The sequence below is a fragment of the Myotis nattereri genome, assembly GCF_964212035.1.
Source record: "Myotis nattereri genome assembly, chromosome: 5".
NCBI classification, from domain to species: Eukaryota; Metazoa; Chordata; class Mammalia; order Chiroptera; family Vespertilionidae; genus Myotis; species Myotis nattereri.
Genome location: NC_138080.1, coordinates 110,151,669 through 110,174,424, shown reverse-complemented (window position 1 = coordinate 110,174,424; position 22,756 = coordinate 110,151,669). Strand labels below are relative to the sequence as shown.

The window sequence follows — 22,756 nt, the reverse complement described above, 5'->3', positions numbered from 1 at the left end:
CCAGGGCTGCTGGACACCCATCCCGTCGCCTGGGCCCTGACCGGCCGGGCTCCAGGCCCACTGACAACGGCAGGAGGAAGATTGCACCCTGTTCTCGTTGCATAAACAAGCCTCTTAGAGGCTGGAGCCAGGGCCACACACAGTTACTCATCAGCCGCTTCCAGGGCGGCGGACAATAGCGGCTTTATCACCAGCAAGTCGCACTTTCCACTCGCCTGGATGGCACCCCTCAGCAGTACAAGGGGCAGCCCCACCCCCTGCCCGCAGCCTCCGCGGTGGCCCTGCGGGGTCATGACCGCGAGGCGACAGCCAGCTTGTAATGGACTCCTCCGTGGGCCGGGAGCTCAGCTGTGCAGTTAAGAAAAGCAGGGGAGGAGCCAGTGTTTCCGGAAGCCCCCTGTGCACCAGGCTGTTTCCCGGGGTCCCGCGGGCTGGGAGGGTGCCTGGCGCGCAGTAGGCACCCAGTCGATGCTCTGATCCTCGTCTCACACGGGTACACCGAGGACAAGTCCCGGCCGGGAGCCTGTGGACACGTCCGGCCAGACTCAGGCCGCGACCCCTCGCTTCCCTCAGGGACTCGCAGCGTGGCCGACCCGCTGGGGTGGCTGGGCCTCAGGCTGGAGGGCCCCCGTTAAGACAGGGCACCCCCGTGGCCGGAGGAAATGCAGAGAGGAGGGGGCCCAGAGCCTGGGGCTCCGGGTGCGTCAGCGGGAACCTGATCTCACCCGTCACAGTAGGACCATCTGCCGGAATCTAACAGGCAGCAACCCCCGGCTCAGGGACCCCCTTTCTGGGATTGATTTTACCTCCCTTGCAACTGAGCGCCAAGCAATCTGCCCACAGGCATTTCTAGCAGCTCGTTAGGAGGCCCAGGCAGGCAGGCGGCTCCTCCCCATCCCCCCGGAAGGTGTCACATCTGAACCTGCTCTGCGTCCAGGACGTGAAGTGGGTAGAGGTGTGAGGAGGCACACAGGTCACTGGGGGGCGCGGGAGCCGGGGCACAGCTGGGGGGGCGGGGGCTCCCCGTCACTGAGGCCCGGGGCGACGTCTGGGCCCTCCGCCGGGTGCCTGTGAGGAGCCCAGACAGAGCGGGTCAGCGTTGCTGTGGGCTGACCGGTGGCCCCACAAGAGATCGCCCACCTGTTCCGCAGGTGTGACTACGGGAGGAACCACAGGTGTGACTACGGGAGGAACCGGACGAGGTGACCTGGGGGAGGGCGGCTGCAGCCCAGGATGAGGGCTCCTGAGGAGGCCGAGTGGAGAGGCACACAGACACAGGGAGAGGAGCCCTGACCTGTCGGGGGACACGGAGGAATGCGGGGCCACCAGGAGCTGGGGCCTCAGAAGGTCCTCCCTGAGCCCCCCGGGCCCAGCTCTGCCCACACTCAGAGGCCGGGTAAGGGTCTGCTCTCGGCCCAGTCTGTGGCTGCAGCCCCCGGACACTCGCCCCAATGGGGCCTGGAGCCGCTGGGAACCTGGGGGAGCACTGGGTGTTCGCTGGGTCCAGACACCTCCGTCTGAGAACCCCGGGGCTTCCCCCAGGCTGGACCCTGCGGGCACCCAGACAGACCAACCCCACCCCACGCCAGGGCACAGGCCCCTCAGCCGCCCCAGAGGGGGCCAGGGCTCAGGAAGGGCCCACCTGGTGCCGGACCCCCCGAGGGATGGACTTGAGGGCAGTTGGGACAGACTGTTCTGGAGCCCTGACCCGTCCCCTGGCCTGGGACAAAGCTGGGTGACTTCCCAGACTCGGGTCATAGGTCGTGGCCTCTGCCCCTCGATCCCAGAATAGGGGTTAGAGGGGTCAATCCTGAGACTTGGTGGAAACTCTGGGGACCCCTCCCCGACCCCCCTTACCTGCCAGTGTACCAGGACCTCTCAGCCGAACCCCCACTTTCTCCTCCACCGAGGAGGCCCCCCCAGGCTGCCAGGAGGAGCTGAAGGCTCCATGGCAGAGCGGCCAGCACCCGGCACCCGGCCCCGGGATGGTCCGGGAGTCCCACCGGCACATGCCCAGGGCTGCACAGACCGGCCTCCAGGCTGCACCCGCCTGCGGGCAGCTCCCAGGGGGACCCTCTGAGGACCCCGGGCCTCCCTGACACCTGGTGGCCCGTCTGCCCAAGGGGCTCTCGACGCAGAGTCACTGCCGGCTGGTTCTCCGCGAGGCTGGGGCCCTTAGGACCCTGCCCACCAGCCCCGTCGCCCTCTCCTGGCCGAGCCGCACACACGGGTGCTCTGTTGAAGCTGCCAGTGCAGTGACCGTCCCTGGACGGAGGACCCAGTCCCACGCCTGGCAGCAGGCTGGGTGCGGGGAGCTCGGCCCGAATGACCGAAGCCCCAACAGTGAGCTGGCCCCCCTGCCCCCGCCCGTATCCCAGTCGGGCAGTAGGACAGGCCACGTGCAAAGGCGTGAGCACCCCCGCCACGGAGGCGTGCAGTGCAGCCACGGAGGCGGGTAGAGGCCTGTGGTGGGGCCCCGCCGGTGGGGCCGGGCTGGTGGCCTCCTGTCGGGGCAGGTGGTGGGAGCAGGCCCGGCCAGTTCTGGTGCCAACAGCTTCCCGCCCCTCCTAGCTCCTTCCTCAGCGGTGCCTCCTCCCCTCCCCGCTGGGTGACGGGGTTCAGGAGACACGACAAGGGCTCGTTAACCGGCCTGTCACCCGCCAGCCGGCTGCAGGGCCGGCCTCTGGGCAGTCAGCCCCGCCCTGTCCTGGCACAGGCTGGTGCCTCAGGCCCAGGTGACCAGCCCACAGTCACCGAAGAGCAGCTGTCACTCAGGGCTGCTCCCTCAGGGCCGGGTGGGGGCCCTGCTGGCGACCTGACGGCCTGGGATCTGAGGTGTCTGCGTGCAGCCCCTCGAGGACTGGCCCACGAGAGGGGCTGGGTGGGCACAGGTGGTGGTGGGTTGGAGTGGCCCAGGAATGCGTGGCCATGGGGCCAGCGGGGAGGCTCAGCAGGGAAGTTGGGCTCCCCCTTCGGGGCGGGGCCCGGAGTCCTGGTTCTGATGGGGAGACTGAGGCAGAGGCGGGGGCTGCCGGGAGGGGCCACGGGCCACCCACGTCCTCTCCCCCGCCTGCCGGGATGCCCACGCACAGGGCTGGGGCACCTGCCCCCACCCGCCCCCTGCAGACGCGACCCCACATTCCACACACGCCTGTCGCTTTAAGCCGCCTGGCTGTCCCCTGCAAACTGCTTGTTCCACATTCTCGGGTGGTGGGTGTGGGGTGCGGCACGCCCTCTCGGAGGCCTATAAGGCGCAGGGCGGGACGGGGGGCCCCTCCACCGCGTCCTCATGGCCCCGCTGCTCCTGGGGCTCCTGGGGCTCCTGGGGCTCTGGGTGCTGCTCCGCGCCCACGCCCGTGCCCGTGCCCCCTGCCCGGCCCCACGCTGGCCCCCCGGGCCGCGCCCGCTGCCCCTCATTGGGAACCTGCATCTGCTGCGGGTGTCCCAGCAGGAGCGCTCGCTGATGGAGGTAAGAGGGGAGGCGTCCTGCAGCCGTGCGACGCCCTTCCCTGAGGAAGCAGAGCCCTAGTTTTCGGGGACCCCTGTGGGTTAGAGGCTCGTGGTCTAGCCAGGTGCTGGCCTGGTAGGGACACCGGGACCCAGCTGCCCGCCTGCCTTGGGAGGAGAAAGACTCCAATGCACGTTGAAGATGGGCCATCCAAGGAGCAGAGAGCCAGGAGGACTTCCTGGAAGAGGCAGCATTTGGAGAGACCCTGACTGCTGCAGGGGCAGGTTCGGGGCAGTGGAGGGGAGGGCGCAGGACTCCCAGGAGCAGCACACATGGGGCTGCCCCCCAGAGGGGCAGCTGGTGGCGGTTCCACCTCCCTGGGCAGCAGACTGCAGGTGGGTGGGGAGGGGCTGCCCATGGCTGCAGGCCTGGGTTCTGGGTCCTGAGGCTGCCATCCTCCAGCTGAAGCTGGGGCAGAGTGGCCGGACCGGAGCGCTGGCCGAGGCTGAGCCCCAGCTTCAGCAGGAGGATGGCAGCTCCCACCTGGGGCAGGGGTGTGTTGGGGCCAGAAAGGGGCGGGGACTGGGACGGGGCCCCCAAGGCCAGCGCTTGCTGGCATGTTGTTCTGTGCCCTCACGCCGGCCAAGGAGGTCAGAGTGAGACACACGGGCCAGGCGGGCCCTTCGAGGGGCGGGGCCGGGGGGCCTCCTGTGCAGGCCCCAAGCGTCCAGGGCAGCCACCCCAGCGCACAGCCCTCAATCCTGCCCCCGGAGCGTCCCCCCAGGACGGCCACACCCAGCACCACAGGCGGTACCCCTTCCGGAAGGTGCAGGGGGCTCTGTGGAGTCCGCTGTGCGGCTCCAGGGCCTCTCCTCACGGCCCCCCCACTGCCAGCTCTCAGAACAGTACGGGCCGGTGTTCACCGTCCACTTGGGAGGCCAGAAGACGGTGGTGCTGACCGGCTACGAGGCGGTCCGGGAGGCCCTGGTGGGCACGGGGCAGGAGCTGGCCGACCGGCCCCCCATCCCCATCTTCCAGCTCATCCAGGGGGGCAGGGGTAGGTTTGCGATGGGGAGAGGGCCCCCCCGGTGGGGAGGGGCAGTCACCAGCCCTGCTCTTCCGGGGGAGGGGGGACGGGGTGTCCACGTGGGAGTGGGGGGCGGTGCGCGGGGACCCTGCACGCCGGAGGGGACGAGGCCAGCCGGGGAGACAGCGGGACAGTGAGCGCCTGCCTTTGGGGTCCCCCCACCCGCCGTGGCCTGCAGGCATCTTCTTCTCCTCGGGGCCTCGCTGGAAAGCCGCGCGCCAGTTCGCCGTGCGCACCCTCCACGGCCTGGGCGCGGGGCGGGGGCCCGGGGCCGACCAGGTCCTGCGGGAGCTGCGGTGCCTCCTGGGGCAGCTGGACCAGTACGGAGGTGAGTGAGGGCCGGGGGGGCCCTTCCCCGGGGCCCCTCCCCGCTGAGGCCTGTCTCCCCACAGGCCGGCCCTTCCCGCTGGCCCTGCTGGGCTGGGCTCCCTCCAACGTCACCTTCACGCTCCTGTTCGGCCAGCGGTTTGACTACCGAGACCCCATGTTCGTGTCCCTGCTGGGCCTCATCGACGACGTCATGGTCCTGCTGGGGACACCGGGCCTGCAGGTGAGAGGTCGGAGGTCGCCTGGGCCACCAGCCCGGAGCGGGGAGGTCGGCGAGGGCAGTGGTTCCCACCTTTTGGGGCCACGCCCCCCTGATGCCCCCGTGACAGAGAATTCTTGTTATTCACGTGGAGGAAGCCTCAGAGGCCATGACCTTGGGCCGCACACCCAGAGAACGAGAAACACAAAAGAACGGGAGGACAGCTGGGCACTGAGGAAGAATCACTGGGAAATGGTTAAAGTAATAACATGAAGAGAGATGAGGAAAGAGCAAAGTTTCAAAACCTAACAGAGAACCGAAATGCATAAACATGTCACAAAACGTATTTACAAACTGTATACGAGGCCCCTAGAACCGTAAGAAACACAAAAACTTCAGTTAACTCATTCTCGAGTCCGCCCGCCTCCACGGGCCATGGCCCGCACTGGGCAGCGCCGCGCTGGGAAGTGCGTCTGAGCCCTAATCCTGGTCGGGGAGCAGGTGGCGGGGCGCTGCGTCCCTGCACAGGCCGACCCCCTCGGGAGGCCGCGGGACCAGCGCAGTCACCAAGGCCCATTCGGAGCCACCGGATGTGGGCTGGCCGCTTGGCACCCGGCAGCCGAAGGCTCCAGCCCCCCGCCCCGTGCCCGCTCACCGCCCGGTGCCGGCCCAGGTGCCGTAGTTTGCTCCCGGGACACAGCTGTGCAGGTACAGGGCGCATCCAGTGAGCGCCGACTGCACGCCCACCCGGCTGCCGGTTCAGAGGGGCTGAGGGCCGAGCCGAGGCCTGAAGGTGGCAAACTCCTCCCTTTCAGTGGCAGCGACTAGCTCTCCCCACAGCTCCCCACAGCGCAGCCGGCGCCCTCCAGCCCTCCCCGCCGCCCGCTTTGGTGGGTGGGGAGCAGGGGCACTTGGTCTCCCAGGTGTTACTGGTCACCAGGCTCCTCCAGCCCTCGGACAGGCGCCCTGTCCACCCGGGGCGTGGGGACTGAGCCTCACCCACCCCCACTGGCTGTCTGCCCTGCCCCCAGCTGTTCAACATCTACCCCCGGCTGGGGGCCCTCCTCCAGCTGCACCGGCCGGTCCTGAGGAAGATCGACGAGGTGCGGGCCATCCTGAGGGCCCTCCTCGAGGCGCGGCCGCCCGGGAGAGGCCCCGTGCACAGCTACGTGGACGCCCTGAGGCAGCAAGGCCAGGTGTGGGCCAGCCCCCCCCCCAGGCCTGGCCCCCCCGGGCCCACCTGGTCCTGCCCAGCTCCTCCCCCGGCGCCTGGGGCTTCCCTGAGCCTCTGTCTCCACCTGTGAGAGGGGCCGGTGCCGCCGGGGCAGCTGGGAGGACGGGTGAGCCCCGCGTGCACAGCCGGTGCTCAGGGATCCTGGCGCTGCCCTTCCCGCCAAGTCTGGCTTCTGCCCCTTTTCTGGAGCCCAGAGCTGGGTGGCTGGGGGCAGCCTCCGTTAAGCCCTGCCCACCCGCCCGCAGGGGACAGACCCCGATGGCTTGTTCTCGGAGGCGAACGTGGTAGCCTGCGTCCTGGACATGGTCATGGCCGGTACCGAGACCACCTCGGCCACACTGCAGTGGGCAGCCCTCCTGATGGGCAGGCACCCGAGCGTGCAGGGTGGGTGTGCGCCTCGCCCTCGCCTGTGCCAGCCCCCGTGGGCGGGGCCCCGGGGCCCAGGGACGGAGGCCCCCAGGGACACTGGCGCCCTCTCTCGCCTGCAGACCGGGTGCAGGAGGAGCTGGACCGGGTGCTGGGGCCCGGGCGGCCACCCCGGCCAGAGGACCAGCGGGCACTGCCCTACACCAACGCCGTGCTGCACGAGGTGCAGAGGTTCATCACCCTCCTGCCCCACGTGCCCCGCTGCACGGCCGGCACCACGCGGCTGGGCGGCTACCTGCTCCCCAAGGTGGGTGGCCGGCCTCGCCCACAGCCCCAAGCCGCACCGGCTCTCTCGGGCGAGGGGAGGCGGTGGGTGCCCTGATGCCGGGCTCACACGGTGGCAGGGAGGGCGTCAGAGCAGTAGGCCTGGGTCCCCCTGTGGTTTGGGGTCCCCTGTGAAACGGGGGGGGGCGCAGCGAGTGCGGGGTCCACCCTGGGGCAGCCCTCACGGGCGCCGGCCTCCCCGGGACCCTGTTAGGGCTCCTGTCCAGGGCCTGCGGGGGGCCAGGCACCCCAGCCAGCCCAGCTGCTCCCCCCACAGGGCACGCCCGTGGTCCCCTTGCTGAGCTCCGTGCTCCTGGACAAGACGCAGTGGGAGACGCCCGGCCAGTTCAACCCGGGGCACTTCCTGGACGCCGAGGGGCACTTCGTGAAGCGGGAGGCCTTCCTGCCCTTCTCCGCGGGTGGGCAGCTGCGAGCCGGGACCTCGGGGGCTGGGACCTCAGGGCCCAGGATCTCGGGAGCGGGGAACCTTGGGCCAGGATTTCGGGGGCTGGGACCTCGGGGCCCGGGATCTTGGGGGCTGGACCCCCGCCACCCAGCTGGGAGCTGACGCCCCTGCCTCGGTTTCCCCGCAGGCCGCCGCGTCTGCCTCGGGGAGAGCCTGGCCCGGACAGAGCTGTTCCTGCTCTTCGCCGGCCTCCTCCAGAGCTTCCGCCTGCAGCCCCCGCCCGGCCTCGGCCCCGCCGGCCTGCGCACTGTGCCCGCGCCCGCCTTCACCATGCGGCCGCCGGCCCAAGTCCTGTGTGCCGTGCCCAGGCCCCAGGGCGCTGACCGAGGAGGCCTGGCTTGAGCTCTGGGCCCGGGAGGGTGTGGGTCACTGGCCTGGCGGCGGCCTGGACAGACAGTCCTCACCGGCCCTTCGCTCACCACAGCCCCGTCCGGCAGTGTGCCCGGGGCGGCAGCTGTCCCTTCGGCCGCATGGGCCATGGAGGCAGGCCGTCCTCCAGGCCCCGCGCCCCAACACTGGCTCTTGTCCCTTGTCTCCCGGAGCAGCCAGGGCCCCACCTCTTTTCATCTGCCCCTCCCCTGGCCCGGGGTTCAGCCGCTGCCCTGCACCAGGACCCCCACCGGCCCCTCCCGCGCCCGTGCCCATTGGTGCAGCCTCTCCTCCAAGTCCGTCTGACCCCTGAAACCCGCACCCCCCCACCCTGGGTCCGATTCTGAGACATCTCCCCCATCTCCCCGTGAAGACAGGCTGCCGAGGGTGCAGCCAGGCCCCAAACTAGGCAGTGTGGGGGCACCCTCCTCCCGTGGGGACAAGTTAATAAAAACCAAGAGCCTGGCCGGTGTGGCTCAGTGGTTTGAGTGTCAACCTATGAACCTAGCAGGTCACAGTTCCGTTTCCGGTCAGACATGCCCGGGTTGTGGGCTCGATCCATGTGGGGCCTGCAAGAGGGGGGTGATCAGTGATTCTCTCTCATCATTGATGTTTCTCTCTCCTTCCCCTTCCTCTCTGAAATTAATAAATATATCTATATATAAAAAAAACAACAACAAAAAGTGAGCCACTGCCAGGCCTCACTTCCCTCCTCACCGTGGAAACCTGGCCTGGGATGGGGCATCCGCCGGCCACACAGACGGGACTCGACTGCGGGCCGATCCTCGGAGCTGCACGCAGTCTGGCCCTGGCCAGGTGCCTCTGCGTGTGGGTCAGAGGGGCAGGCGGGCCTGACGCAGGACCACGCTGGTGGGCAATGGGCTCTGAACACCTGTGCCCAGCACCCCTGCCTTGAGGTGCCCTTGGCCAGATCTGCCTATGGCTCCAGTGCTGGCCCCTAGCCACCCACAGGGGCCCCCCAAGCCCCCCAAAACCAAAACGACGGACCGGATGGTGAGCAAACCCTCCAGGGCACTCAGGGGGCGGCCTCAGCTCCCAGGGCTCTGAGGGGCGATGTCCACCTGCCAATGGAGAACCCAGCGGAGCCCTGTCTGGTTTGCTCAGTGGTCAGCGCATTGGCCCTCAGTTGAAGGGTCTTGGGTTCAATTCCTTTTTTTTTCGGGTTCAATTCTCGTCAAGGGCATGTACCTCAGTTGTAGGCTTGAACCCTGGCCCTGGTTGGAGTGTGTGCTGGAGGCAGCCAGTGGATGTGTCTCCCTCACATTGATGTTTCTCTCTCTCCCTCCACTCCCTCCCACTCTCTAAAAATCAATGGAAAACTATCCTCAGGGGAAGATGAACCAAAAACCCAAAACAAATCCAGCGGAGCTGAGGCCACCCCCCAGGGCAAACCCCAGGGCTGAGAGGGTGTTGAGGCTCAGTCCTGAAGCTCTTCTGGCTCTCTGCCTGGAGTGTATGTGTGTGTGCAACCATGTGTGCCTGCATGTGCATGTGTGAGCCTGTACACACATGTGAACATGAACAGTTGTGTATAGACACGTGTGAGCATGCATAGGTGTGCACACGTGCCTGCATGTGTAGATATACACACGTGTGCACACAAGCTGTGTGTATGTACACACGTGTGTGCATATAGCTGTGCATGTGAGATCAGGACTTGAGCTGCACCAGCAGGCATTGGAGGGGCCCAAGTTGCCACACAGCACGGTGGGGTGCTGACCCCTGGGTGCCAGATGGGAGGGGTGGTGTGACCCCCTGAGACAGGGCTTTGGGTTGCAGGTGAATAGATGCCGAGGCCCCAGTGATCAGCAAGGGACTGGCCCTGACTCCTCCCCTCGCCCCGAATGGGCCCCTGTGACTCCCGGGGTCCCACGCACGCACTGCCTGGGAACAGGAGAGCAGGTCCATCTTCGTGCAGACAGACAGACAGCAGGTAAGTGTTCCTAGTGGGCGGCTGTGGGAGGGCAGCGCCATGGTCTCTGCGGCCGCTGCCAAGGGCCAGCCCAGAGGAGGGTCACCTGCAGGAGGGCCAGCGACAGACGCCGGGCACGTCCTGGGCGGGCACGGCAGGACGGCCTGGTGGCCGCGCTCTCCCTCAGGAAACACCCCTCCCAACCTGCAAGCAAGCGCGGATGGACGAAGGACGAGAGCCGTGGCCGGAGTGGCCGCTTTATTGGAAGTACAGCCAGCTCCCCTGGAGGCCGTGGTTTGGCCCAAGCAGGGAGGCAAGAGGTGGACGGCCACGGCCCGGGAGGCTCCCCGCGGCCAGGCGGGGGCAGGAAACACGTGGCCTGCAGCGGGCGGGACGGGAGCTCTGCCCGGCTCTGGGCCCTGGTAGAAAACAGGCAGCGTCCGGGCCCAAGGGCAGCTGGGCTGGCACCTGGTGGGGCCTGTGGCCCTAGGAGAGCAGCTGCAGCACCTGCCGGGCGCGCCGGCTCCTCTCCAGCAGGGGGCGGCCCGGGCCGGCACCCGCCTCGTCCAGCTGCTGCATCAGGGCCTCAGCCTTGTGCAGGGTCAGCTCCCTTGCCCGGCCCCGCAGGCCCTCCAAGTAGGCCAGCAGGGTGGGGAAGTGCTGGTCGGGGACCTGCGCAGAGGGACGAGGGCCGGTCAGCAGCCAGGCGGGAGGACGCTGGGTTCCGGCCCTGCCGCGGGTGCCTCAGGCCCGTGGCGCTGCCCAGTGTTCTCACCCGGGGACCGAGGGCCTGGGGGTGGTGCAAGGGGAGGGGTGCTGGAGGTCTGCCCCGCCCAGGCTCTATTTGAACTGGGCCCCCAGCACGGGAAGGAAGAAGGCACCACTGTGCAGGGTCAGGGGCAGAGACGGGAAGGGTGGTGCAGGCAGGGCTGGGGGACCCCCTCCCTCCCGGCCCCGCCCCCCTCGGTCCCCCCGGCCCCGCCCCCAGCGCACACCTGGTCGCAGTCGTACATGTGCAGCAGGAGCCAGGTCTGCCGCGTCTTCTGGAACCGCCAGCTCTGGCGCTTCTGGGCCCAGCTGGAGGGGACACGGGGTCTCAGCACCAGGCAGAGGCCTGGGGTCTGTCTGCACCACTGGCCGGGTGGCCTCTGCGTGGCCGGGGCAGTGTCCAGGCTCCCAGTGTCCAGGGGGGCTCTGGGGGCCCCCAGCCCGAGGGCACAGACATGGAGCGAGGCCCGGGGTGAGGCGGGGGTGCACCGGGTCCACCTGCCATTCCTCTGGGGTGGGGGCCCGCCGGCCGCCCAGCTGCAGGTGACCCGTCTGCCGGGGACAGGGGCGCTTCACGGGGCAGCCCCGGCCAGAACAGGCCGCCCCGTCCTCCCAGGGACCACAGACCTGGGGTACAGCCCAGCCCGCCCCAGCCCCCGCGGCCTCTCACCCACAGAGGTAGTCCAGGGCCAGCTGGGCACCCGAGGGCTTGGCTGGCAGGGGCTGGGCCGGGACTGCAGCCGCCGCCTCCCGGAGCCGCCTTCTCTCCGCTTTCTTCCGCTCCTTCTTCAGCTTCCTCTCCAGGTCAGCTCCGCCTCTGAGCTCGCGCTCTCCTGGGGAAGGGACCATCCGGGTTCCAGGAGCTGCACTCACTCCCGCCCCCGCCCCTGCCCTCGGCCAGGGGTGCAGACCCGCGTCCCCACCGTCCTGCCCGCTCAGCGGTCAGAGCTGACCCTGCAGAGGGCTGGGCGGGAGCAGACCGGCTCTGGGGTCTGGTGTTGCCTGGGCCGGGGCGGCTGGCTCTCCTCTGACAGGGCAGGGCCCCCCTTCCTCCCTCCCAACCAGACAAGTGCCCCCGGGGGCTGGGCGGCGACCACTCTCCCAGGAAGACGGACACTGTTCACTCTGGGGCCCTCAGAGGACGGCCCGGGACCGCGGCCCCAGCGCACAGCTGAGCAGAGTGGGGCTCCAGCCCCCTCCGTCCTCTGCTCCCCCCACGCCCACGCCCCCTAGCAGGCCCCCCATAAAGCGCCAGTCCCTTGACAACACTTGCTCCTTCTGGAATCTTCTAAAACAACAAACCAGCCCAGCTCCGTCAGCCCCTCCCTCCTCCTCCCTGAGCCAGGTGGAATTCACCAGCGTCAGGGCCTGGGGGTGGCAGCCTCACAGGCAGCCCATGCGCCCTCCGCCTTGGGCTGGGCTCACAGGCCACCTCGAGGGCCTCCTTCCGGCTCCCCGCACGTGTGCACACACAGACCGCCGGCTGGGGGGCAGGGCAGCAGGGGTTCGGGGCATCTGTGTGTGGAAGGGGCGTGCCCAGTCCTGGAGGATGGTGGCAATGACCACGGCCCGCGGGCACCCCAGAAAGCCTGGCGGCAGCAAGACAACCACCCGTCCCCACCGCCGAGGCATCACCCGCTGCCTGGGCTCTCTGGGCCAATGGCCTGACCACCAGGCTCAGGCAGCACCCAGCCGTCGGCAGCCTCGGGCAGTGCAGTGCAGCAAGGGGCAGAGAGGGGCGCGGGGCTGTGCACCCCACGTGGGTACCAGGCTGCATCTGGTGCCCATGACTGGGCCCCAGCACTTGCTCAGGCCAAGCAGGGTCGGACTGACGGCGGCCCTGGCACAGGCGTGCCCTAGGGACCCTCTCTCTGCTCTTCCTGTGGGGGTGGGGCCCCCCAAAGGGCCCTGGCTTCCCCTGGAGACATGAGCATGGCCCGGGGCTCTGGACTGTCCAGTTTGGGCTTCCTGCCTGAGACAGTACACGGTCACTCAGTGGGGTGTCCCCCTCCCCACAGTGAGCCCGAGTGACAGGCTGCAGGGCACGGGCGCTCACCATGGCCTCGGGGCTGGACGGGGGGTGTGGGGGGGTGCTCTGAGCACTGCAGTCCCCAGGCTGCTGGGATGACCGCCTGCCCGCCCGTCCACAGGCGTCCAGCATGAAGACAAAGCATTTCGTCCACAAGGAGTGGGAGAGGCCGAGGCCGGGCCCGGCTGTGGGCAGCGCTGCCTGCCGGGGACACGGAGAGCGCCCAGCCGCCGGCCGCCAGCACCAGGTCGCACCATCAGCACCAGGACGCCAGCCCTGACGCCGGAGCCTCTGAGGCAGCTGGGCTGAGGGTGTGGGCTCTGCACAGGCCTGGCCCGGCCGCCAGCAGCAGAGCCGGGATGAGGCACCAGACCCCGCACTGCCCGCTGGAGGGAGCTACTGACCCCACGCTCGGGGCGGTCAGGCCAGGGACACGCTCTTCCTGGGTGAGGTCTGTGGCAGCCCACGGCCGGCCTGGAGGCAGCCGGGCCCGCAGCCAGGGCGCACCTGCCTCACCTCTGCCTCTGCAGGTGCTGGAGCACCCTCCCTGCGTGGGTTGGGCATTTATTTTCCAAAACGTGGAATAAAGGAAAGTAACCCCAGCAGGAGACAGAGCCCTAGCACTTAGCCCCACTGCTGCCTACGGCCGTCGCGAGGCCCCCAGGCTGAGCATGCACACACTGCGCACCCTCACGTGGCTTGCTGTCTGGAGCCACGCGCCCACCATGCCGGCCGGGAGCACCGGCAGGGAGCTGGAGCTCCCAGGAGCGAGGGCGCGGGGGGCGCGGAGGGGCTGACCGGCACCCGACACCACTCTGCGCCCAGAAGCCTGGCACCAGCCGCAGAGCCCAGCTTTACCGGGCGCCTCCCACCACCCGCCCGGCAGGTGGGGCCTGGCGTCTGCTCCTTCACCAGAAAGTGCCACCAGGATGCATGGCTGCCAGCGAGCTGCTCTGACAGGGCCTGGGGTGAGGCCCAGGGGAGCGGGACTTGGGGGGTGTCGCTGCTCTGTCCCCAGAGCTCACACGGCCTGTGATGTGGAGGCTGCTGGCTGGGAGGGAGGGGTGCAGCCACCGGCACGATCACAGTAGAGCCCCGGGTGGGGTGGCCTGGGCTCCCTCAGGAGAGCGCCTCCACCCCCTCCCACCCCCCAGCCCCAGTGGGTGAGGGAGGTGAGCATGAAAGTGACGCTGCTCTCGGGCGGCCACAGGGAGGGCGGGAGGCCTGGGCTGGGAGAGGCAGCTGCTGGCTCAGCCTGTTTGCAGAGGTGGCCAGTCCCAAAGGGCAGCCACGGCTGGAGCTGCGCCAGAGGCCCCTGAGGCGGAGTGAGCCCCAACCACAGCCTCTGTCCACAGCTGAGCCAGCCAGGCCCTGCAGAGCCCGGAGCTCAGGGACAGACGGAGGCGGGTCCCAGAACTGCTGTCCCCGAGGAGCCCCCTTCCTTCCCCAGGGGAAGCCCACGTCCCCACAGGCGCAGGGTCAGAGCCCAAACTGCCACTGGACTTACTACCCCAACGACTAAAAAATAAAAGGGTGACTCACGGCAGCAAATTGCCTTTTCCCTTTGCTAAAACCAATGAGTGTTTCCCACAATTTTTAAAGAAACCTTTTATTTTGAAATGAGTGGCTGGTGCATGGATTCGTGCACACTGACAGGAAATTAATTAGAAGAAATATTTTAATATCGCTATTCGCCCGTTCTCTGTGGTAGGAGTGTCAGAGATGAAAGGAAATTAGTAAAATGTATCTGAAAATATGTAAGTTGATTAATAAGCAATAACATGATATAACAACAAAGACATGACATAAAAACAAAAGAACATGATATAAAAACAAAATGATATAGAAACACTGATAAAAACAATGACTGATAAATTTGTTAAACTTATTCTAATATCTCCCTGTAGACCACATTAAGAGTAAAATCACTTTCGGAGTGCTTGACTCATTTCCCTTGTGATCAAGTATTTACAACTTTAATTTGAATGTCACACACTCTTCGAACTCGAGAGAAAGCAACATGTAACTGACCATGTGTGAAAGCAGGTTCAGGTAGGAATATTCCTACTCCATCTAGTTTGTCCTGGTGATTTATTAATTGTCATTGCAAACGCTGGCATCACGGGAAACTGTCTTCGAATTAATTTAAATGAGAGGCCAGTGTCAGACGGGGACAAATCAATTCTTGGAATGAGAACAACCTCTCCCTCTGCAGATCGTGTTAATACTTCAGCTTCGATTATGTTAGGTCGCAATCTTTTGACAATAAATCTAGTACCATTACAAAGACCCCATTTACTATTAAGATTTCTCAGTAGCATGAGGATTGTGTCTCCTTTCAATTTTAACTTATGACCCGGCATTCCCGAAGGAATAATACTATTAAGAAATTCGATGGGAAAATTTTCCTTTTCAGCATCAGCCATTGAATCGATGGAATCAGCACTCAAATAGATGTGAAAATCTCCATCGAGTATATCCAAAATTTCTTCATTTATGAACATGCTCATTTTTAGAACAAAGAATCGCACATTTAGATTTTTTTAAAATATTATCTATAGATATGCTATTTGCAAAGGTAGCTTCAATAATGGATCCGTTACAAGTCATTTCAGGGGGGATTTCAATAATGCCCATTCCGAGAGCTTATATGTATCGCGGGTGCACAAGTCAAGGTTCATTTTTAAATCGCCAGTGCATGTCCCGTGTCCCGGCCGTGTGGTCGGACGTAGTACGGTCGGTCACTCAGCCAGTCACACAGGATAACTCCACGCACCTGTGCCCTGCGCCGCGTCCCTGGTGCTAACTTAACCTCGGAACCAGAGCCAAGGCCACCGCCAGGCCCCCGCACCCCCAAAGTCCAGACGACAGTCACACTCAGTAGCTTTGTCAGCTGAGGACACAGACTCAGTGAGACTATTACAACCCCAAAGGCCAATTTCCCAGCCGCCCCACCCGGCGGCAACATCTGTCTAAACCCCGTGAGTGGCCCCGCGTTACCTCCTGCGGCTGCAGAGGGAGCAGGGAAGCTCTCCCTCCACCGGCTGGCAGCACCCTGATCAGAACGGAAGTCTCTTCCGAGGACCTGCACGTCAGCAGTTGAGGAGGCTGCGCTGGGATGAGCCACACAGACGCCCTGGAGCGCCGGTGGGCCCTGCGCGGGCGGGCGGGCGGGTGGTGTGGGGTGGGGTGGGCCCTGCACGGGCGGGCGGGCAGGCGGTGTGGGGTGGGCCCTGGCCCTCGGGGTCCTGGGCTGGCGCTGGCACAGGGGCAGACGCGGGCTCTGGCCCCGAGGAGCTCACGGCCGGACGCAGGTGAGCTCCTGGAGGACAGGGAGAGCGGCTGCCCGATCCAGGTCCACGCTGTGCAGGGCAGGCCTCCCGGAGAGGAGGCTCGCGTCTCGATGGCGCTCCTGCGAGTGTGCTGGGGCCTGGGGACCCGACTCAGGTGTTCAGTGCACGAAACAGTCCACGGGACTCACAGGCACGAACGGAAAGGTCCCAGACTATGAGGAAGGCCACCAGGGCTTAGTGCCACCCGTAACCAGCCACCGCGGGAGCTGCGTGCAGGCAGCCCTGACGTCCCCGCCCGCACAGGCCCCCAGCACCCACAGTGAAGGCAGGCTCCGCTGGGGCCAGAGACGGAGAAAATACTTATTTTTTTCTTATCCAGGTTCAAGCTTCCCGAGTTTGTGAGACGGGGCAAAGAACAGAACCCCAACCAGAACCCAGATCCCCAAGCCCTGGCTCTGACACTCCCCTCCCCGCCGCCCGCCTCCTTCCCTCTGGGCCTGGAGGGTTCAGACCCCAGAACCTGACCTCCTTCCTCAGCCCAGTGACAGTCACGGCACAGGTGGCAGCTGGAGCCCCGTCCGTGCGGGGAGGCCAGTGCTCTGACCGCGGCCCTGGCCGACAGCGGGCCCTGCCCCCCACATCCTGGCTGCAGGAGTTTGGAATCGACTGGCCTCAGCTCCGTGGTGCGGGCACACTGGCCCTTATCAGAGACGCGTCAGGACAAAGCCTCTCCCAGGTGCCACAGCACAGCTCTGCCCTCCGTAGGCTGCAAGCAATGAACACCCCGAGCTGGACACCCGGCTGTTCGGAGACGGGCGGCCACAGCACCCCTTTAGTAGCCAGGTGGATTCTGGGAGCACCTGGGCTTCGTCATTACCGACAACCAGCAGCTGCAGGGAGAGCCGTGACAACACTGAGAATGAAGCAGGTTTGCTGATACAACAGGCACTGGGATCACAGCCCTGGGCACAAAGCCAGGCGGGAGAGGACCCTCCCCCACACTGCTCAAGGTCCCAACGCTTCACCCAGGCCTGGGCCAGCTTCTCAGCCCCGGAGAGCTGCAGCGTGGTCCACGCGGTCCGCACGAGGCCAGGCTGTCTGCTAGGGAGGCCGGTTCAACCCTCCTCCTACCCCCAGGCCTGCAGGACAAGGGCCGGGAGCCGCCAGCCCGAGGACCGCTTTTCACAAGGTCCGACTGGGTTTCTGGAGACGAGGTCTCCGACAGGGAGGAAGGTGTGACCGCTCACCATTCCACTCAGGCACAGCCGTCCAGTCCGTCCCAGGAGGGCCCTCCCCTTGGGCAGACGGATGGGCAGAGGGGAGGTGGGGCTCGGCCTCTGGGAGAGGGATCCCACGGGCACACCTCAGGGCTGAGCCGCCCACAGCCCCACCCAGGGTTCAGGCCTGCCGGGCGGGCGGGGATTCTAAGCTGCCCCTCCCACCTGCTAGGACCCTCGACAGCACCCCCACGGGCTCAGGGCCGGAAGCAGTTCCGGTCCCATGTGGAGCCGGGAATCCCAGCCCCCAGAGCAGTGGTCCAGGGCACAGCCGGCCTGGTGCCTCAGGGGACAGGTGTGAAGGTCCAGGTGGGGGCGGAGGCACAACACGTGGCTACGCTGAGCTGAGGCCGAGGCTCTGCCCGAGCCGGGGGAGAAGGGCTGCCGGTGACTGGCCGTGGGGAGCTGCAGGGCAGGGGTGTCCGGCGGGAACGGGGAGCGCTGGCCTGGGCGCAGCGCCCAGGGCTTGTCCGCGACGGTGCCTGCAGACACGTTCCTCTGGGCCTGGCTGGGTTTCGGAGAAGATCACAGAACACAGGGGGCATCTCAGCAGGAAGGCGTCCAGCCGCCCGGAGGAGCGGGTCCGAGGCCTCGGGATCTGCTGAGCTGTTTCCAGAGGGACCCTCCCCGCTTCCCAGGAGCCGAGGGTCTCTTCTCACAGGACCTGTGTGAGGCGGCCGTCCTGGGCCGAGCCTGCGCAGGAAGCTGCTCCTTCACGTCCAGCCTTGACGGACTCTGGGCCCCGGAGTCCCAGGAAGAGTCCTGTCCCGCAGCCCAGACACAGGACGCAGAACGCCAAGGACCTGCCCTGGGCCCGGGCGCCCGCAGCCCCTTGCAGCTCAGGCCTGGCACTGCCGCCCAGGAGTGGCTACCTGCCCGGCAGAAGCAGGGACCGAGCTGAGCCTTGGGGCTCCAAGATTCTAGGGCCACCGGTCCTCTCTGTCCCCCAGAATTTCAGCGAGGCCTGTGGGCTGATGTCACCCATACGGCCGTGAGGCAGGCGGACGGGGCGGGACGGTTTACAACGTCCTGCCCGCTGCCCCCCACCCGCCCCCCACCCCGGACGGTCCAGCCTGGAGTGGAACTTCGCAGGCAAAGGTCACGGGGGCGCCACGCTTCCGGGGAGCAGAGGCTGCTGCACTGCAGGTCCCGGCCAGGACCCCGCCTTCCGCCCGTGGAAACACGTGGTGTCTGGGCCGTCGGGGGCCCGCGGCTCGGGCAGGTGAGCGCCGGGCAGCGCAGAGCCCACGGCACCAGGCACAGGACCCGGCACCAGGCACAGGACCCGTAACGCGCCGGAAGCCACATCCCGCCGCGGGCTTGGCAGTGCCCACCTGCCACTTACAGGACAGCCACCCGGACCGACGGCACCTCCCCACCTGGCGAGGTGCGGCTCCCCCGCTGCCGGCCCCGCAAAGGAGAAGCAAGTTTGCACATATTTTCGAATAGGCCCGCCCTGCCCGGCTGCCCCGCGGCTTCTGCGCCCTGAGCTGGAGGGGAAATGCCGTGGCCCGGCCCGGCCCGGGCGCAGCAAACACAGGACCGGCTCTCAGCTCGCCCCCCGCCCAGGAGTCCCGCAGCCCCGGCCCGGTCCAAACCCAAACGGCACCGGCTCCAAGATCAAGAAACGGCAAAGCCAGAACAAATGCTTCATCAAGTCTCTACAGAGACCACCGTTACCTCCACGCCATTCATTGTTGGGTGTAATTTTCAAAACCGTTTCGTCACATTCGCGAGCTGTTCGCGGGGTGGGCTTTGCTCGCTTCGCAGGAGCCCCGCGCGCACACGCTCTCCGAAGCCACCCCCGCTGCTGAGCAGCAATCGCGGCCAAATAATTCACGAGCAAACGGCAAACACCCTCGTGGGAATTTTGCTGCAAACACGGGGGTTCCCGGTGCCGGGGCTCGGGCTCCCGGGGCCCCCACAGCCTCACCGCGACCTCGGGCGGCTCCGGGAGCGGAGCGGGGCGCCTGGGCCACACCCACCGGGGATCGGGGACCCGCGGCGCCCGCGTCCCGAGATCTTCCCGGCCCACAGCCCTCTCCCGTCTGGACGCGGGGACGGAAGCGGGGCGCCGGCCGTGACCCCGTGGGGGGCGCCACGCCCTCAGGGTGACGCCGAGGATCTGCCGGGGTCCGGGGTCTCCAGGGCGGAGGCCGGCGCAGGGGTGTCCCCCGGTCGGGACCCACAGCCCCTCCGGGAGCCGCCCGCCCCGAGCGCACGCGCAGGCCGGACCCCGCCCCGGGCTCGGCTCCCGGCTCCCCGGCTCGGCGCACTGACCTCCGCGTCCCAGGCCGTCGGGTCAGCCCGGCCCGCGGACCCCGCCCCGCCCGGCGCACTGCGCATGTCAGGCCGCCCCTGCGCGGCTGGAACCAGATCCAACCGGCTGGACGGCGACGCCAGTGCGCACGCGCCGGCGTGTGGGCGTGGCCCCGGCGGTGGGCGGAGCCAGGTCCCCGCACGTGGGCGCCGGCTCCCAGACCCGGGCGGGTGCGGAGGCCGGGCAGGAGGGGTGCCGGCGGGCCCACCCCCACCCGCGGGCTCCCTCACTAACGAGGTGGTTCGGCAGGCGACGGAGGCCCGGGGCCACTGCTTGGTCCGCAGCTCAGTCTCGAAGTGGCAGACGCAGCCGGGGGTGGGGGGTGGCGGGTGGGCAGGCCCTGCTTTCAGCCCTCCCTGGCAGCTCCCCACACCGGAGACCGGAGACCGGAAATGCAACTGGTGCCTTCGCGCCCCCCCCCCCCAGTCGCTCCCCCCTTCTGCACATACGGACACCCCATCCCGCAAGTCCACGCCTGCAGCAAAGGGCCCGAGGTCCCCAGAACCCGCCCGCAGTCTCCTCCCCAGGGCCTCGGCACAGGCTCCTCTTCCCTCTGCCCAGAGCTCACAACTCACCCTCCGCACTTCAGACCCAGGCCGTCCCCCCGCAGCTTCAGGGCCCTTCTCCCTTCACCTACTGAGCGGCCTCCAACACCACGGTCCCCGCACGCCCCGCCCCCGAGCAGCGACACAGCCCTCCGAGTTCGGGCTGATGTCCGGTGCTCGGACCGTGAACCCCACAGGGACAGGGGGGTGTTCACTGCACTGACGCTGCCCAGCAACAAGGCCCCAGGGAGGGCTCCGGGCACCCGCGGGTGAGTCACACCTCTTTCCCGCCATAGGCACAGCTCTCCCCCTTCAGAGCCTGTGTGCCCGCCCCTAAGGCAAGGCCGCACATCCATCCTATGGCCCCAGGATGACCGCACTCCAGCAGCCAGGAGCCTGGCCGGCCTGTCGCCCGCCCCAGGCAGAGGTCGGGCCAGGGGCTGCAGGATGCTCGCGGGGCCCTTTCTTCCCTGTCCAGTGGGTGTGGGCTTCCTGCTTTGGGTGTGGGTGTTCCAACTTCCCGGCCTGATAAGGATCTCCAAGGTTTGGAGCCAAGACAGCGTCTTTTTGTGCTTTTCCCGCTACCGACAGAAATCCACAGAGGCTTGCTCAACCCTGGCGGCGGCGGGGGTGGGGTGGGGGCAGGAAGGCCAGGGGCTGCGGAGGCCTGACCAGGGCTGGATGGCTGCGAGGGTAGGGCAGGCGATCTCCACAGTGGTCCCTGTGCCGGGCCAGCTCACAGCTTCCTGATTAATCCCTGGGATGCTGGCATCATGCCCCCCTGACAGACAGGGTTGAGACTGGGAAGTTTTAGTTTCTGAGGTCGCTGGTTCATGGAGTGAAGTCTGCTCTGGGTCTGCGCGCTGACCGCTGCCTTCCACGGCCAGCCCTGGACCCCAGGTGCACAGGCCAGAGGCGCTGGCTGAGGACACACAGGCGGGACACAGCTCAGCGGGCTCTCCTCATGCTCCCTGCCACCCCGTCACCCACACTTTACAGGGGAGGAAATCGAGGCTCAGAGAGGGTGTGAAGTGCGCCAGGTCTGCCTACGCCCGATGCAGTGTTTCCCTCTGACCTGGGACCAGCCTGCAGGCCACACACCAAGGCACTGGCCACCCACTGAGGCCCGGGGTTTCAGTACAGGGCCCCACGGGAATGGGACCTCACACAGCTGGTGGCGTGACCGAGAGGCCTGCCTACCTACCGCGTGAACCTGGAGGCAGCACTGCGTCCACCCCGGGGGAACTGAGACCCTAGAACCCACACACTGCACATTCTCTCAGCAGCTCCTGGACAGGAAGAGTGGGTACATGACGGGGACCCGTACGCATTGCCGAACCCCCAGTGTGACAGTCAGGAGGTGGGGTGATGGGGCGATCAGGTCACGGGGGCCTCCTAGATGGGATTAGTGCCCTGTAAGCAGAGGCCCCTGCCACCAGGGTGTCCTCCCCTGGAGAGGACACAGCGAGAAGACGGCCGCCTAGGAACCAGGAAGGGCCCTCAGTGGACTGGGACCCGCTGGCGCCTTCGCTGGCGCCTTGGCGCTGGGCCAGCCTCCGTGATGTGAGGCTCGGTCATGGCAGCCTGCAGGCAGAGACCCTGCGGCAGCGAGATGACCGTAGGAGGCTGCAGTATTGGGAGAAACCCAGGCAGGTCAGACAGAGAGCAGGGTTGTTTGCATTTTGTAATTTAAAATGGTTGTGGGGGGATGGAGGTCAAGGAAAACGGTGCCAGGAAGGTGACACCTGAGTAGAGACTGGAGGTAAGGGCGCAGCCAGGCTGTTTGGGAGAGAAGTGTCCAGAAAAAGGGAACAGCTGCCACCCAGGTCCTGGAGAGGGCGCAGAGGCCCCCTGAGGCCAAGAAGCCAGGGTGGCTGGGGACCTGCGGGCCCTGGGGCGAGAGCAGCCTGGCGTCTGGAAGCACCAGGTGCCACCGACCTTTCCCAGAGGCCATGAGAGTGAGCTTTCCACAACCGGCCGTGCCCTGAGGGGAGAGGTCAGCAGGCAGGCTGATGTTGCCGCTGCCCGCCACACGGCCCCAGAGGCAGCTCTGCTGGCCCAGCTAGAACCTGCCACCAGGTGTGCCAGCCACACGGCCCCTGAGGCAGCTCTGCTGGCCAAGCTAGAACCTGCCACCAGGTCTCACATGAGGCCACGTGCTCAGGACACAGGCTGAGACCCACCCCAGGCCCTCCCTGTGTGACTAACGGACGATCTGCTTCCCCAGAGGACAGAGCAGTGCTGGCAGGACCAGGGGGACGGCACTGGAAAGGGGGGGACGGTGCGGAGGGAGGGCAGGGAGGCGGCTGCACAACAAAGCGCTGACCTGCTGTGACCACACAGGAACAGAGCCCAGCCTGGGGCTGACCGCTCGCCCTCGCAGGGCCTGTCTGTCACAGCCCTCCCTCCACACTTTATCAAAGTTCACACTTTACGGGGGCACAGAGGTCAAACCACACTCAGAGAACTCATCCGTCAGCTTCCTTGTCCCTGATCCGCATGCCACACAGGACCCAATCCACAGGCAAGCACCTAGGACTGCAAGGGGCCCCTTCAGGACACCTGCCTGCCTTCCAGCCAGGGCACCCTCAGGTCCTCAGAGGCAGCCCTCCCAGGCCCCATGGGGTGGGTCCGCGAGCCATCAGTACTCCATCCCCTCCGCCTAGCCGGGCGGAGTCTCCCTTCTCACTGCAGAGCTTGGGGCACAATGAGGGCACCCCATCCCCAGCAAGGCAGGGGACGCCAGCTCCACGTGGTTTTAAAAAACCAAC

General features: G+C 66.7%; 2 protein-coding genes across 2 annotated transcripts in view; one reads left to right on the top strand and one right to left on the bottom strand.

Moving 5' to 3' along the window:
• Positions 1–3,289: 3,289 nt before the first annotated feature.
• On the top strand, positions 3,290–7,861 carry CYP2W1 (cytochrome P450 family 2 subfamily W member 1; the record flags this gene model as incomplete). The annotated part of the gene is made up of 9 exons (XM_081092364.1): positions 3,290–3,469; positions 4,343–4,505; positions 4,714–4,863; positions 4,928–5,085; positions 6,093–6,257; positions 6,541–6,679; positions 6,784–6,968; positions 7,263–7,404; positions 7,579–7,861. The coding sequence occupies 9 exons, from the start codon at positions 3,290–3,292 to the stop codon at positions 7,791–7,793; spliced, it is 1,497 nt and encodes a 498-aa protein (XP_080948490.1). The 3' UTR covers positions 7,794–7,861.
• Positions 7,862–9,986: 2,125 nt separating this feature from the next.
• CHLSN (cholesin) overlaps positions 9,987–22,756 on the bottom strand; it is a gene marked incomplete at its 5' end in the record, with an annotated part of 63,182 nt that continues 50,412 nt past the window's right edge. The window contains 4 exon segments of the mRNA XM_081091734.1: positions 9,987–10,425; positions 10,749–10,830; positions 11,192–11,324; positions 11,327–11,354. Of these exon segments, the coding sequence (XP_080947860.1) occupies positions 10,240–10,425; positions 10,749–10,830; positions 11,192–11,324; positions 11,327–11,354 (429 nt within the window). The 3' untranslated portion in view covers positions 9,987–10,239.